This window comes from Limanda limanda, chromosome 7 (assembly GCF_963576545.1).
Source record: "Limanda limanda chromosome 7, fLimLim1.1, whole genome shotgun sequence".
Lineage (NCBI taxonomy): Eukaryota > Metazoa > Chordata > Actinopteri > Pleuronectiformes > Pleuronectidae > Limanda > Limanda limanda.
The window spans coordinates 13,141,265-13,156,433 of NC_083642.1; the positions used below are offsets into that span (position 1 = coordinate 13,141,265).

Here is a 15,169-nt window from a genome sequence, read left to right on the forward strand (position 1 = left end):
TGTGTGTAGTTTCCAGAGGCTATAACAGCAAGGTTACGCTACAACTGGAAACAGATGAGCTTAGCAATTAATGTTCTGAACCTAAAATAAACTGCAGCTGTTTTGCTCTAAGAGACATGATACGCTCGGCTGTAGAGAACTAAGGCAGTCAACAAAAAATACAAATTCAAGAGAAATATCAGCTCTTTGGGATAACTGCAAAGATTTATTTGATCTTTTTGTGTTTTTTTACATGTAACACTGTGCATGGTTTTTGCAAATATATAGAATACAATGTGCAACAAACATGAGCTAAAATCTTCATGTTCAACTTCAGAAAAACATGCAGATCCGTTCAGTCTATATAAAAACTTTTCAAGGCCAAAGTGTTTCCATTAAAAGTAAGACTGAATAAACAAAGTGACTCCTGCTTCGGCAGAAACCACCGCGGGAAAATGGCCCAAAGATAGAAGACGAAAGATTTGAGATGTCAAGGCACAGGTGTAAACAGTGTCTGTCCAGATAACGCCATCTTTTTCTTTTCCCTATGCAGCGATCGCCACATTGACCTCAAGCAATGGGCTCGACAGAAAAAAACCCACATCCATGCTGACAGTATTTCAGTTTCCTATGCTTGGTTTGAGTGTGAGTAAACTCATGGCCTGGGAATACAAGAAGAGTATCTACAAGTCTCGTTTTTGCTCCGTTAATCCATATTCACTGACGGCTGCACAGTACGTCCCATCATGCCGTGCGCCACAGAATCATGCCGATGGATCTGGAGTCTTCCACCCATCTCCGCTCCGACTGGTCCACACCAAGGAGAACAGGAAGGCTGGACAAAGAGAAGAAGATTTGATGTTGTTAGATTATTATTATTATTGTGCACTGATGCCGATGACGGCCTCCTACAAAGTGCATTTGTTGTTGAGTTATATCACGCTGTTACCACGGCCACCAAGTTAATTTGGGCACTTGACTACTGCAGCTCTCTTAAGGAAGCATTGCTGTGGATTCCTGGACGGTGAGCTCATAGTTCAGACTTACACGCGCCGTTCATCAACATTTGAGATTTCACTGACCAGTTTCAACAAATAACACTGTTGTCATGTGATGCCACTGACTTACTTGCCAGTTACATACGAGAGATGTAGCCTATAAGATTGTGTGTGTGGGTGTGTGTGTGTGTGTGTAGTTTAAAAATACTTGGCTGCCTGGTGAGGGAGAGGCCGGCAGATGTTATTTCGGAGGCTCACATTGCATTGTAATTATGTCCTCAAGTTAGAGTGAGTTTGCGTCTTAAGAACACTGTGGTGCGATAATGGCAAAGGACCACAGCACTGGAAACACTGACGTGACTTTGACTCAACAGTCGAACATGTAAACACTCAAGTGCCGCTTGTAAATAACCTTTAGCAGTGAAACCTGAGGCCTGAGCTCTCTGGGTCATGTGCCACCCCCGGAGACTGGATGTTTTCACTCCATCCAATCACAGCTCCGGCTTGTTTCGGCTATTAGCACCCCTGCAACCACAAAGCTGGCAGATTACCACTCCTGCACTGTTTGGGTTTCCGAGGTCTTTGATGGCAAATGGTTGAGACTTGAAAGAAAAGGTGTTGAGGAGTGATTCCTCTGACATGGGTTTTACTGACAATCTCAAAGAGCTGGTACGGAGATATCCCGGCAGGTGGAGGGTGTGATACACTCTGTATGCCCAACTCCAGAAGTAATATCATAATATGCATAAATACAGTAAATACACAGAGGAGCCTTATCAGATCTATGGGCTACATTCACTTCCTTCCCTTGAGTACTGTTCCAGGTCTATCTCTCTTTTCTCACTCTTCATTTCACCCCACATCTTCTCTCTTTCCCATTGTTATCTGCTCAGTCCAACCTGTCGAGGCACATGACCAGCCACTCTGCTAGAGGTAACTCCCCATGAGAAGTTTCTCTCTCCACCTTTGCTTTCTGGGGATTGTTGGGGTGCTCTTTAATTTTGTAAAGTCTCAATCGAACAAGGTGAATGGGTTTACCTCAGAGCTCCTCGTCCTCCCCGGCGCTGCCCAGGTGTCCCGGGGACAGGTGTCTGTCCCTGCAGGTCTGCACCGCCTCCAGGTTCTTGTGGCGCACCAGGGCCAGCGCGATCTCCGCGTTCCACGCCGTGCCGTCCTGCGGACACCGGAAGTCGACCTCCTTCCCCGCGGCCATCACCACGGTGAAGTACACCAGCCCGCGCTTGTGCTCCACGCAGTCCACCGTCACCATGCGCTCGAAGCGGAGCTCCTTGGCCTTGGAGCTGCCGCCCCCCCCGCAGCTGTGCACCCGAAGCCCGTCCTCGGTGAGCACGCAGCGCTTCCTCTTCCACAGCTGGAGGAGCCCGCTGCTGCGCTTCTCCAGCTGCCCGTCCCTCATCACCTTGGCCGGGAGAGACATGGCCACGCCGGGGAGCCAAGTGCCAGAGTCTCAGCGTCAGGATGGATCAGTCACACATACATCTCGTATAGGATCAGTGATACGTGTTCCTTAGGGAAGAAGGACAGCACAGCTTTGGTGATGGCAGCAGACTACTCTCACATAATCTCTGTGAATAAGTCCAACCCAAGACAACCCAAGACCCGAGGAGCCTGGAGGCTGGTCTGCCTGGATATGTTTGAACATGCCCGGCTCCTCAAGCGACCTTCTCCCCCTCCACTGGAGCCCACTACCGCCCCCTCCCGGTGCCGGCACGACGAGATCCGTGCTGACACTCCCCTCTATGTGTGTGTGTGTGTGTGTGAGAGTGAGTGGGCGTGTAGGTGGGTGTGATAGTGTGCACATCTTTGTATAGTTATGGGATTTTGTTGAGGACATTTTGGCTGATCCTCACAATTTCAAAGGCTTTTTTGAGGGTTAAAATTTGGTTTTAGGGTAAGGCATAGTTGTTATGGTTAAGATTGGGGGGTTACAGAATGCTTTATGCATTTGAGTGTAGAGAGACGTGCGTGTTGATGTTTATGAACATAAATACAGGTTTGCCACACACACAAGCACCAGCCAAAGGACATTGCATTAACTTAAATTTTGTTTACTTACCCACTTGCCTAACCCTACCACTTACCCTAGCCTTAACCTAAACCTCAAAACATCTCTTTATCTTCATCTTCACTCATTCATTGGACAGTTTAATTTACCCCATATCACGGATTTTAACCTAACCACAATTTACATTTCACAAGGCCTTAAAAAGCTTAATAATCTTAAAGAAATAAATTGAACAGTTCCCGTTTACATTGTTTGCAAGTTGTATTCTGCTGTTTCTCTCTCAGAGCTGGGACATGAGTAGAAGGCTGGTAGAAGCCAGATGTTTGTTATGTTTGAGTGTTTGAGAGAGAAACAAAGTGCCGGGAAGAAGTGCTTTCATTGGCCAGGGATGGAAGTTTGATGACTAATCAGATAATTACTTGCTGTTATGTGTGGAAACAGTTTGAATAGTTCAGCCAAATACTTATTGCTGGAGGGAGGCATTTCCAGTTCTATAGGTTATATATATATATATATAAATAATGGCCTACACAACCTGAAATGCTGGTGGACATGTCTGAAACTTGATATGAAGAAAGGTAAAAATAAAGCAGAGAAACTGGTTACTTCTTGATAACTTACTTTCAAACCCTTTTAGGTTTACTGCACTGTGTCAAGTGAAAGCTTAATGATGACATTTAAAGTCAGTTTGTCATCCTTCACATCCATGAATGTGAAGAATGATATCCTGGCACATCATAATTCACATCTGCTCTAATGTGGAAGATCAGCTCCGTGGTCGGAGTGAAACTACAAGGTGTTGGACCCACCTATGATGTGATGTGTCAAGGTGATGTTATGTGAGGAATGGAAACAATGAGCACGTGTCGTTTTTGAAAACGTAATCACACAAGCCTCACCCTTCAAACTACTCTACACCACTGCTTCTAACATACACAAAGGCACACATTTCATAATTTTGTGCAAGAGATTTTATTTGCAGAAAGTAAAACAGTCCACCAATAAGAAGATCAAATTCACTTAGAGCAGAGAGTACAAATCAGCAATAAATTGTCAATAGCTATGTAACTCAATATTAAATGTGGCGTCATTGTAACAGCAAAAAATATCATTATCTTTAAACTTTACTCCAGTGGTGTTACATTTTTATCTGTAGGTTTATAATGCAGCATTAAAGTCAATCATATGTTAGTCAGGTGCAAGTATATTGGCAGTAGTATTCCCCCTGCAGGAAGAAGACAGTAGTATAGTTCTCTGGAAACCAGTCAGCCTGGTGGAGATCCCAGCGGCCTCTACTGAGTGTTGGTCAGTGCCCCGGCGCCACCTCCATATCCATATCCCTTGGGACCAAATTCTTTTCCATAGCATCCTGGAACACAGAGAGGTAAGATGAAATAATAAAAAAAACAAAAAAAACAAGTAAAGTAAAGTGTTGGAACAAGCCTTTTGAGGGCTGTAAGCAGGACACTCCCCAATCCAAATGTATACACTTACAGTGATTAGTGAGTGTGATGAAGACGAAAAAACATGTTGTGTGCAATTGGATACAAAGTCACAAGTCGGTGCAAATTCGAACAAGCTGAGGCAAAGATGTGTCCACAGGAAAACACAACGCATACATGTGGTCTGTGCACGTGGATCCTTGTTTGTGTGCACGAGGATTGGCTCATTTTATCCATTTTAAACATGTAAATATTGGTCAGTGTTGTTTTATATATTTGAATTATGACCAATATCAACAAAGTTATATTGGTGGCTCAGAGGCTCTATGGCAGCTGCTTAGCTGATCCATGCTCCAGGTCAGCTCTATTAGTCCAGGTCTGACTAGTTTGACTGATAAAGCATGTTTCACACACAGAGGTGGATTCAAACTGCTGCACAAGGACATAAGAAAAACAGCAAGGAGAAAGAATTTAAATAAAACAATTCAAATCAGAAATTAGGGTTTAAAACAGTAAACATGCAAAATATAAGAGACCACAAAGAGTGAAAAAAGTGAGAGAGAAAGATATTCAAATATAGATTAAAATATGTAAATAAATAGAGCAATAAAAATATGAATCTGAATAATACAATGGATTCAAATACAATAGATAGAAATAAATAATAGAAATAGAAAAAAATACAGTGATGTACCTGGACCTTGTAAAATAGTTAAGTGAAATGCTCCTATGAATTGCAACTAAACTGGCCCAACCTTTGTGTTCTTAGTTTTTGATTGCAAGACTCAAGGGGATCTATTTTATGGACCTAAGATCATTATCTAGTGTGCTTTGCGCATGTGCGTTTATGGCGCGTCCTTAATCTACGTTTGCTAATTCAACGAGCGAAAAAAAAAGCTTACCATGGTTTTACTTTGATCTATAAAAATGGTTGTGTTTTGGGGGCGTAAACCATCTCAACAAGTGCCAGTTTACCTTGGCGGATTGATATGAAAGCACTGTGGTGGATAACGCACCTGCAGGGCTGCAGTTGATTGAATGTTAACGATCTTCCACAACATGGCGACGGGAGTTTGACAGCAGGAGTCGAGCGGAAAGAATTGAAACACCAACACACGGAGTCGTGAGTTGTAAAGATATTTGAAAAAAAAAAGGCATAAAAAGTGTCTGTGAAACGTCTGCAGGTGGTAGGGGTGGGTGTATAGGTGATTGGACTGAGACGAAATCACGTCGAAAAGGGAAAGCTAAAGGGAAACGAGTTCTAGGTCAAGCTATTGGTTGAGATGACAGGTAAATGGATGAAGATGGTTTGAAGGGTTTGATTCAAGGAAGGAGGTGATGTTCAAAGAGTTGGAGAAAATGCAAACAGGAAGTCAGTACAGGAGAAAAGTTAGAGAATGGAGCCACTACATGGTGATACATGGAATTCGTGGTCCTGGTGACGTGGGAATAACCTTTGAGCGGTTTCGCAGGTCATGTCCCCGATGATGTCACAACTGCACAATTACCAGATTGACAGGTGAGTAGAAGTGAAATGAAGGTTCAGTCCTAAGCATGGATGCGCGATGTTTGCATTAATCCTATTGCAAGAGTGCGTGAGTGAGTGCGTGTGTGTGCGTGTCAACTTTTGAATCTTTGTGCTGCACAAACACTCATGAGATACAGTGAGATCCAGGTCACCATAATAACAGACGACATGTCTTTAGAGCTGGGGTTACTAATTCTGAATGCAGTTGAGGATATTATTGGCAAATATTTGGACTGATTGAAACAAGGAAGAATCCAACCCAGCAATGTGATATCCTTAATTTATGTATAAAGGTTCAAATGTTGCAAAGTAGGCCTGGTGTGACATGAAATGAAAGAACCCTGTGAAATGGTAAATATTCAAAAGGACAGGTGTTACAGGAGTGTAGCAAACTGTGGAGCCGTAATTAGTCATCCCTGGACTGGACTGGAGTGCTAGTACGCCCTCTGCTGTTGCATTGTGTGTATTACAACCAGCCTTTTCTTGTTTGTTTTTTTCAATAATAAAACCAAAGTAAGAAAACTGACCCGATGAAATGACTAGAGCCCGACAGAGTCATCGCTTGGCTCTTGATATTCGCTGATTTGAGGCTTTCGCGGACATATACCGAATACACATTGTAGAAAAGATAGAGAGGTATTTATGTTTACATTTTGCGTTAAGTTTGTTGTATTTTCTATTTTATTTAAGTCAGAATATTTGGTTGTATTTGTTTTCTTTTTGTCAATAGTGAGACCTCTGCAAATGAGATTACGCTTTCATTTGCATCTGTTAGTTTGCAGGATCGCGTGTAAACTACTTAACTGATGACATTTCGTGGGGGGGTGGGACATGACCTAAGGAACATGGACGAGGACATGACACATTACATTTCCATGTGTATCCTGATCAAGGGGCAGATCAAGATTTTATTTCCACTTTCTTAGATATAGCAAGAGAGGGCATTTTTCAACATGTTTGTTAAATAGAAATCCATATCTATCGTATACATGGTTTCACAAGGTCAGTGTTGGGTCTTTCCGAAGGTTTGCACTCTGCTGTATCCCGTTATAGTTTCCATTCAAGTTTATGGTTCAAATCAATCTATCTTTCTATCTTTATCTCTATCTCTATATGTATCAGTATCGGATATTTTGGACTCCCTAATATCGACATCAGTCCTTACAATGACCTCTTCAAACATTTTATTCCAGTTTAGATTGATATGGAACCACAGTTGCAGACTTGGGTCTTTTGTTTGTTGTGGCAGACAGACATTGATCCATAACAACAATCGGATCTGAAGACGTGTGGTGAAGAACGCTGGTTCGGTACAGGACACGCAGCGTCTCTGTCACGATACCATGTCATCTTTAAGTCATTCTTGGTATGTGAGGTGAAGACGGTGAAGTTTTACCTTTGCAGTAGATTTGTCCGTCCTTGTCATTTAACGTGGTCGACTCGAGGCCCTTCCCACACGAGGCGCAGCTGAAACAGCCATTCTTATGCCACGACTGTCAATAAATAGAACATCCATTTCAAAAGGGGCACGTTTTTGTATGTGTGTGTGTGTGTGTGTGTTGATTCTTACACTCCCAGCTGCAATCACTTTCTCATTGGCATAGACTGACTTGCCGCAGCGAGCGCACTTTTCTGACCCTCCATACCTCGAGGCTTGCTGGGATGGCTTTGGGCTGTTGGTAGAGCGAGGACGAGGTCTGATGGAGAATGAAATCAAAAATGTATATGAAGACCCTTAAAAGACAGAGGTGGGTGTGTGTGTGTGTGTGTGTGTGTTTGTTACACTTACTCTTCATGTGTTGGACCATAAGACTCTGCCTTGTCCATGCTGAGGACTCCTGCTCCCACACCATAACCGTAGCCTTTTGGCCCGAACTGCTTGCCATAGCACGACTTGCAGAAGAGGTCATCATTATGAGAAGCAACAGTCGTGCTGTCCAAGCTTTTGTGACACACGGCTACACAGACACATGTACATCCATATATTTTTATACAGATAGTTCTGAGCACATTTGTGATTTTAAACACGCTCCTGCTTACTAAGTAGTATAGCATTTGAGAGTCAACTTTAATTACTTATGCATGGTACCATATAACCAAATTTTTTATATTGCTTATATCTCTTATATTGCTCTCTCTACTGATGTATACATCTTCTAAGAATTTATGAAGTTTGATGGTTTGCACATTGACAATCACAGCAAGCAACAAAAAGGTTTCTCACAGCATACGAAGCATGTCTTGTGGAATCTCCGTCCTTCACTGCGCACCTCCTCTGCGGAGTAAACCGTCTTTTTACAGCCGTCGCACTTGTCCCCTCCTCCGTATGACATCTTAACTGATGTAATGTGATTAATGTCTGCAACATAAATACAGGTACACACAAACAATGAAACACACACACCTGGAATAAGAATAGTTATTACCTCTGCCAGGATGGTTATGTTTTTATCAGTGTTGGATATTTTTTATGCACGATTATGAAAAAAGTCAGAGACCGAATTACAGTGAAACTTAGCTGAATGATGCAGAATGCTTTAAAGAAAGAACCCATTACATCTTTTTATACACTTCATGCTGTGCACAGAATTGTGGGATATTGTTCAAACTTGAGTGATCCAAATAAATAATCCAGATCTAGTGATTTTCGTAAGGGGACTGTTGGGTTTATCAATTTTATCTATGTTTCAGCAATTGGAGCCGATCTGATTTAGATGGTGAATATAGGGAAAAACTTTGAAGATGCTTCAGCTAAAATTATGCTGAAAAAGCGCTTTGAGTGCTGATAAATGCAGACTATTTAAAAGTATTTACTGGTTCTCTTGTTTTACTCAGCAGGAAACAACCGCTGCAGCTCAACCTGGTTCATCTTTTTTCTGTGGTCAGAAGGCAGAGTTTAGCTCTCCATTCAGATTAAGAGTTATGCCATTTCCTATGGCTCTTGGACACACTTCCTGTTTTTTATGATTTTCTTCTTGCGAGTCGGAGCAAACAATGCGGTAACTGATCAGTGAATCACCAGAGAAACTGTCTGAGAATCATAATGCCTGTCTTTCTGTCTTCTAAAGTAAATGCCTCACCCGAAAATTAAACACCACACCTCTTAGCTGCTGCAACCAGACAGCTGCTTGATGTGAATATGAGAGAGAGAGAGAGAGAGAGAGAGAGAGAGAGAGAGAGAGAGAGAGAGAGAGAGAGAGAGAGAGAGAGAGAGAGAGAGAGAGAGAGAGAGAGAGAGAGAGAGAGAGAGAGAGAGAGAGAGAGAGAGAGAGAGAGAGAGAGAGAGAGAGAGAGAGAGAGAGAGAGAGAGAGAGAGAGAGAGAGAGAGAGAGAGAGAGAGAGAGAGAGAGAGAGAGAGAGAGAGAGAGAGAGAGAGAGAGAGAGAGAGAGAGAGAGAGAGAGAGAGAGACACTGCAGCTTCTTCCAGATTGTTTTCTGGGATGTGGGTGAATTTAATCCCAGGTGATTCATTAATTTAAAAAATGTGTGTAATTGTGCATGAAGCGCCATGTATTGTATCATGTATTGAATTATCTTGCACAATTCCTACCTACTAGACCAGAGATAATTCATATCAACAGCCACACAGACGCCTTTTCAAAACACTGAATGTACAGACTGGCAGTTTGTCTAATCTTCAGTCCTGAAAACCAGACTGATTTCCTTTGATAAAGGCAGAAATGTCAGGACTGTTTTTGTTCAAGATTTGAAACGTATGATTTCAGAGCTTTAACGTGGTAAATCGAGTCATGTTTGAACGTTTTTGTTATTTTACAGCAACTTTGGAGGCAAGACAATCGAATGAGGAGCAGGTGAAGAAGGTTAAAGCTTGGAAAAGAGCTGAGTCATGATGTGGAAGTTAAATCGAAGCTCCATGAGAAAGAAAGGTGAGATAAACACCAGAATATTACAGCATTTCCTCTGAGGGAAAAAAGGGGTGTTATGTATTTAGATTTTTACGTGCTGCTCTGACAGATAACTGATAACTCGTCATATCACCCTCTCACTGACCTGACCACATGGGCAAATGCACATAAAGATAGAGAGTAGTGTCCCTTGAAAGATTGATCTAAAACGTTTTTGAGGAAGATGAGGTTTATGGGTTTTGAATGTCACAATCATATCTCAGTTATTTGCGCAATATTCTTATTTGCTCATGGTGGCTCGACAAGTTGAGGCATGTGGAGATACAGACAAGTTGTGCAGGAATGCTCTAATAAAACAATGGCGGTAAGGAGTATAAACCTTAGTAAAAATTCTGAAGTCTACTCATGAAGTTTGTGACTGCCTGTGACATTTGTATGATCTTTCAGTTGCTACACTTTGTCGCCTTAACCAGAGAGAGTAAAGATCTTCTTATACTGTATTAGGTTTTGCATTGTGTTAAATTAACAAGCCAAACTAGTGGGATACACATCCTAGTTCTTCAAACAAAGACGTCTCCTCTGGCCTGACTTGCACCAGAGATTAATTTTTCCCATCATGCATAGCCAGAAAGATTAGGAAATGAAGAGGAAGCAAACAAAAAACAGGAAATAATAAGTGACATGACTTACGTGCTGCTCTGTCGCTGAGTGAGGATGGACAGGTTCGATTCCTTGGTCTGAGAGGCGTTAATGCAGCACCAGAGTGTGTTCAGGAAACAGCCTGCAGAAGTGGGTTGAGGAGTTGTAGTCGGCAAGAGTGAAGGTGTCCAATAGTATGACCTTGTCCTTGTTATTCGATTTAAGCTATGTGCCTCTCCTCATTGTTCCAGACGTGCTGAAAGGGTGGAGCTTCTGTACTTGTTGCTCCAGTCTGCAAAGTAGTTTTGGGTTGAGCAAAAGGGGCGTGTGTGTGCATGTGAGTGAGTGCGAGAGAGCTTTAATGGGGAGGGAACTCTGTTTGAAAAACTTGCATTCAATTAATATTTTATGCCTGCAAAGAACTGGAGCTATAACAAGTTATAAAGACAAACCATATAAAGAAAATACAGTCCACTATAACTTTTTGTCCTTGGTAGCAGACTGAACTTTATAAGGAAGTATGCATAAGTGATGACGTCAGAGCTGCAGGAAAGATTTGAGTCACCTCACATATAGTAGAGGAAGTGAACTTTTGCAAAAGTGTGAACGCACCAAAGATGCATCGAGTATTTGAGATCTGATCAATCACACCAGATTCGTAGGGTTTCTCTCACACGTGCTGGGTCTCATATGAAAGCCCTTCTCAGCTGACCTCCTCTGACCTGCCACAGGTTCACAGTGGACTGAAATTCATTCTTGGATCTGTCAAGACAGATGTTAAGGTTAGGTTTGAAAAGCAACATTGTTTTTAAGTTGGGTGACTTTATGGTAAAGCAACTTGTCATTACCTGCTGCTGATAATTAACATACCTGCATTGTGTGACGTCCCGACCTGACATAAGGACTGTTACTATGGTACTGTGAGGCACTAGATTAGTAAGAAATACTGCAGATAAGATAAATGCTGCACTAAATATTTATCTTGAGCTTTAGCTTAAATGACCCGATTATTACCTCTGCCTATTATATTTTCATCAGTTTGTTTGCTAGTTGTTTGCTGATTTCCATGAAATTTGGTGGAAGACGGTGGCTCTTCTCTACGTCTGTGGTAAATGGTAAATCTGCTCTCTGCTTGCATAGTAAATAGGATTCAGTGTCAAAGTAATTCCCGCCTTTGGACTTTATCACCACACACTTAAGTGACCATTAAAAGCCACTTGCATATGTTTAATGGATGAGAAGGCATTCATACATATTGACTGTGGAAATGCTTCAGAATACAGAGAAACTGATATCTGCTGCCATCATGTGGTTATTATGGGTATAGGGCCAACATACTATAAAATCTCCAGATTATTTTCCAAATTAATTGTTTTGTGAAAAAATAGAAAATGGGATATTCAGAGCACAAGATGACTTTTTAGGACGAATTGCTTTCTTGGACGATATTTTAGCGTTTTTTGTATAAATATGACTTAATCAAATATCAGCATTATTGCTTATTAAAAACATTTCTTAAACTATTGGTTTGGGTTGGTTGGACACCTTAAAAACAAAAGAATGAAGAATCTAGACCAAAAAATGATTAATTTATTATGGCTAGTAGTTGCAGCCCTATAGCTCATCAATAATGTAACTAAACAAGAAAGTCATAGCCAACATAACAGTGGACTCACTAGGGGGCATCACGGTAATTTCCCTATAAATTGACCTCATATACCTTTTTAAACTGAAAATAAAGAGATGCGATGAGAAAGAATGTTGATTTGTTTATTATAAATATTTTAATAGTCACACACTCACCCACAGTTTCCAAACATTCAGTCCACACACACTTATAAGATCATTATTTAAAATCAGGGACAGCCAAAACCACTGTAACTGGTGGATATGCACGCACACAAATCTTGACGAAAGGTTTGGTATGTTGTGTAATGCCTCGGCAGCCTCAGCTTCTCAAAACACGTGGAGGCGGTAGGAAGTGTGGCCTCTACCACTTCCACCTTCATCTCTGCGGTGGGCAACTCCCACCCTATCCAGAACTTTATGAGGCTCTTTAACTCAACTGGAGACACTATGTGGGAAAAAAAAAAAATGAAGCTGGTCAGACAGCAAACAATCTGCTGAACAGACGTCGTGCTACAGAGGTTAAAGAAATCACAGTAGGAACAGTCAAACGTACCATTTTCAATAAATGTTTTCAAGTAGAGAGTCACTCGATGTACATCCATGATGTCGGACTCGTCAACATCATCTTCTCTGAAGCTCTCAAAGACGACCGTTACAGATGAAGGCCATATGATGCAATCCAAGATCATCTGAAACCACATGTAACTCCAGCTGTATTCAAAATAATATCATCTCCTTAATATTTGATACTTTTACAGAGGCAAAATAAGAATCTGTACTCAGTTATTGTTGTTTTTAACAATAGCTTCAATTTTATATTAAGGCAAAGCAAGTTTAAGCCAAAAATACTGTTGCACTTTAATTTAGAAGCGAATTTTACACAGCAGTGTGTTTACAGGTCTTGGGGAGTATTATTGCATATGTGGAGATTTGTAATCTTTGTGCCTGTAAAGTGAGCTCCACAAAATTAAAAACACTTAATTAAATCCATACGTTACATCACTTGAAGTTTAAAACAGAAAAATATTAACCAGAATCTCTGACTGAATTGGAAACAGGTTGCATTGTGGGAAATGGAGGATAGGATACGCAGTATAAAAGAGACAATATCTCTGGATGTGCTGCATTATATATGTGAATCATGAGTCCAACACTATTTAAGGAGTGCAATACATACTGAGGTATGTGTAAAGGCGTATTATACATATATTGCGTACATCTTTAGGAACATAAGTGGCAATATTTGTCACCATAATGATTTTAACTCTTCCACCGATTTCCTTTCCCCACAATAAATGTAATTTTTGTAAGAACTATAGTACGAAAATCAATTTATGTTTATATTGTATTAGTGTTAGTTTACTCTTCAGTACCTGAGGATTGAGTTCTGCCTCTGATTCTCGCGGAAACAAGATTGGGATTGCATCTCTTCTGTGAATGAGCAGCAGCCACAGTCCGGTCTCCTTTAAACCTTTTCGGAACTGAGTGATTTGAGGCCTTGTTCGTTCAATAACCTGCAGCAGAGGAGAAAAGATAACACAGCACAAAAATAATTAACTGGCAAATCATCTGTATGTGAGATAATGAAGTGATGTTTTGATTCTCTGCACAATCTCTATAAGCACAGTTAAATATGTTCTCGTGTAGCTCACATAATGATGCCAAAAAGTAGCTGTATATAAATGAGTAAGTGCTCGTTACAAATGGCCTTTGCATTGACTACCTCGGTACTGTATAAATGACTATGAATGACAGATGTCTGTCAGTAGAAAAGTGGCTCTGACCAATTCTAAAGAGAATTTAAAATGATTGTCTCTATTAGAACATGAGAAATGCTCTTTGGAATATTCTTTAACATCAGGTGGCAGTGTAATAATGTTATTTAATGACGGAGCCTTCAGTGTGTTTAGCATGAGGGTTGAGAAGCTAAAGCAGGGAAAATGTAAAAATAACTTTTAACATTTACAGTATGAAAGAGAATCTTCTGAGACAGCTGTTTCCTGTTGGTGGCATTTGGTGCTGGCAGGTTCCACGAGCGGCAGAGCTGATGGACGGAGTCAGATTCTTTTAATTCAGCATCTCCTTCAAGCTGGAATAAAACCCAATTGGAAATATGTTCATGAAACTGAGTGCAGTTTTTAATACAGAGTCTTGTAAAGGATATGGTGTTTATCCTGTGACACGTTCTCACCATTTTGACTGCGTCACGGATGTCGAGGTCAGGGCAGTCTCGTATTGTCACAGGAGTCGTCTCCAGATAGCCTTCGAAGAGAGTGTGCATAATGGCTGTGCTGAGTCCTGGGAAACTTGGGCCGTGGTGCAAGAAGGAATGGCCGATCATCCGGCCGGCGATGGTGAACATGTCCCTGTCGAGCAGTTCACGGGAAACTGAGGGTATTTGGTGATCGCTCTCACCTTCGAAGAGTTTCGTGATGGCTGCATGACCTGTAAAGATGAATGAGGAGGTTAATAAGTAAGACGAATAAGTTCTGAAATATGTTTATTTGACCCCTGCAAATTAGCTACAATATCACCCCAACCTGCAGGTCTATGGACCGGGAGGAGGCAGGAGAAATCCCAGGTGGACATGGAGAGAACATGCAAACTACACAGAAAGACCCCTGAACCCTCTCACTGTATGACAACTGTGCTAACCACTGCACCACCAGGGACTGGTAATCCTAACCTGGTATATTAGTTACCTATTGTGTCAGTCACTGCTGTTGTTGTGAGTTGTGTCTAACCTAAGTTTATATGGAATCCACTTATAAGCTTGTAGATCACTGTCGACATCATGTGACGGCTGACTCCAATTCCTGTCGCCACATCCCCTGTGGACACACCCACATTATTAATTATTTTAGCAAAAATCCCTGCTTTTAACCAGTGATGATGATTTACCTCAAGAGTGACTTTACCTTGAAGTTTGCACTGAAGTGGCGATGCCCACTGGATGTTGTCGCTCTTGTAGAAAGTGACAAAATCTTTGTCTTGCTCCTGTTTGTCTTTTCTGATGTCAACATACAGAAATAGACTTTTTAAATCTTTGTTACTGTGAAGAA

At 41.4% G+C, this 15,169-nt stretch overlaps 2 protein-coding genes across 2 annotated transcripts; both read right to left on the reverse strand.

Moving 5' to 3' along the window:
• Window positions 1–199: 199 nt before the first annotated feature.
• Window positions 200–2,654, reverse strand: phlda3 (pleckstrin homology-like domain, family A, member 3). The gene is made up of 2 exons (XM_061075199.1): window positions 2,016–2,654; window positions 200–814 (listed from the first exon to the last, which is right to left on the reverse strand). The coding sequence occupies exon 1, from the start codon at window positions 2,413–2,415 to the stop codon at window positions 2,017–2,019; it is 399 nt and encodes a 132-aa protein (XP_060931182.1). The 5' UTR covers window positions 2,416–2,654; the 3' UTR covers window positions 200–814; window position 2,016.
• A 1,353-nt stretch (window positions 2,655–4,007) lies between these two features.
• Window positions 4,008–10,728, reverse strand: csrp1a (cysteine and glycine-rich protein 1a). Its single transcript, XM_061075150.1, has 6 exons — window positions 10,530–10,728; window positions 8,198–8,332; window positions 7,763–7,931; window positions 7,544–7,670; window positions 7,370–7,466; window positions 4,008–4,372 (listed from the first exon to the last, which is right to left on the reverse strand). Exons 2-6 carry the CDS (start codon window positions 8,304–8,306, stop codon window positions 4,296–4,298), a joined length of 579 nt encoding a protein of 192 aa, XP_060931133.1. The 5' UTR covers window positions 8,307–8,332; window positions 10,530–10,728; the 3' UTR covers window positions 4,008–4,295.
• Window positions 10,729–15,169: the final 4,441 nt, after the last annotated feature.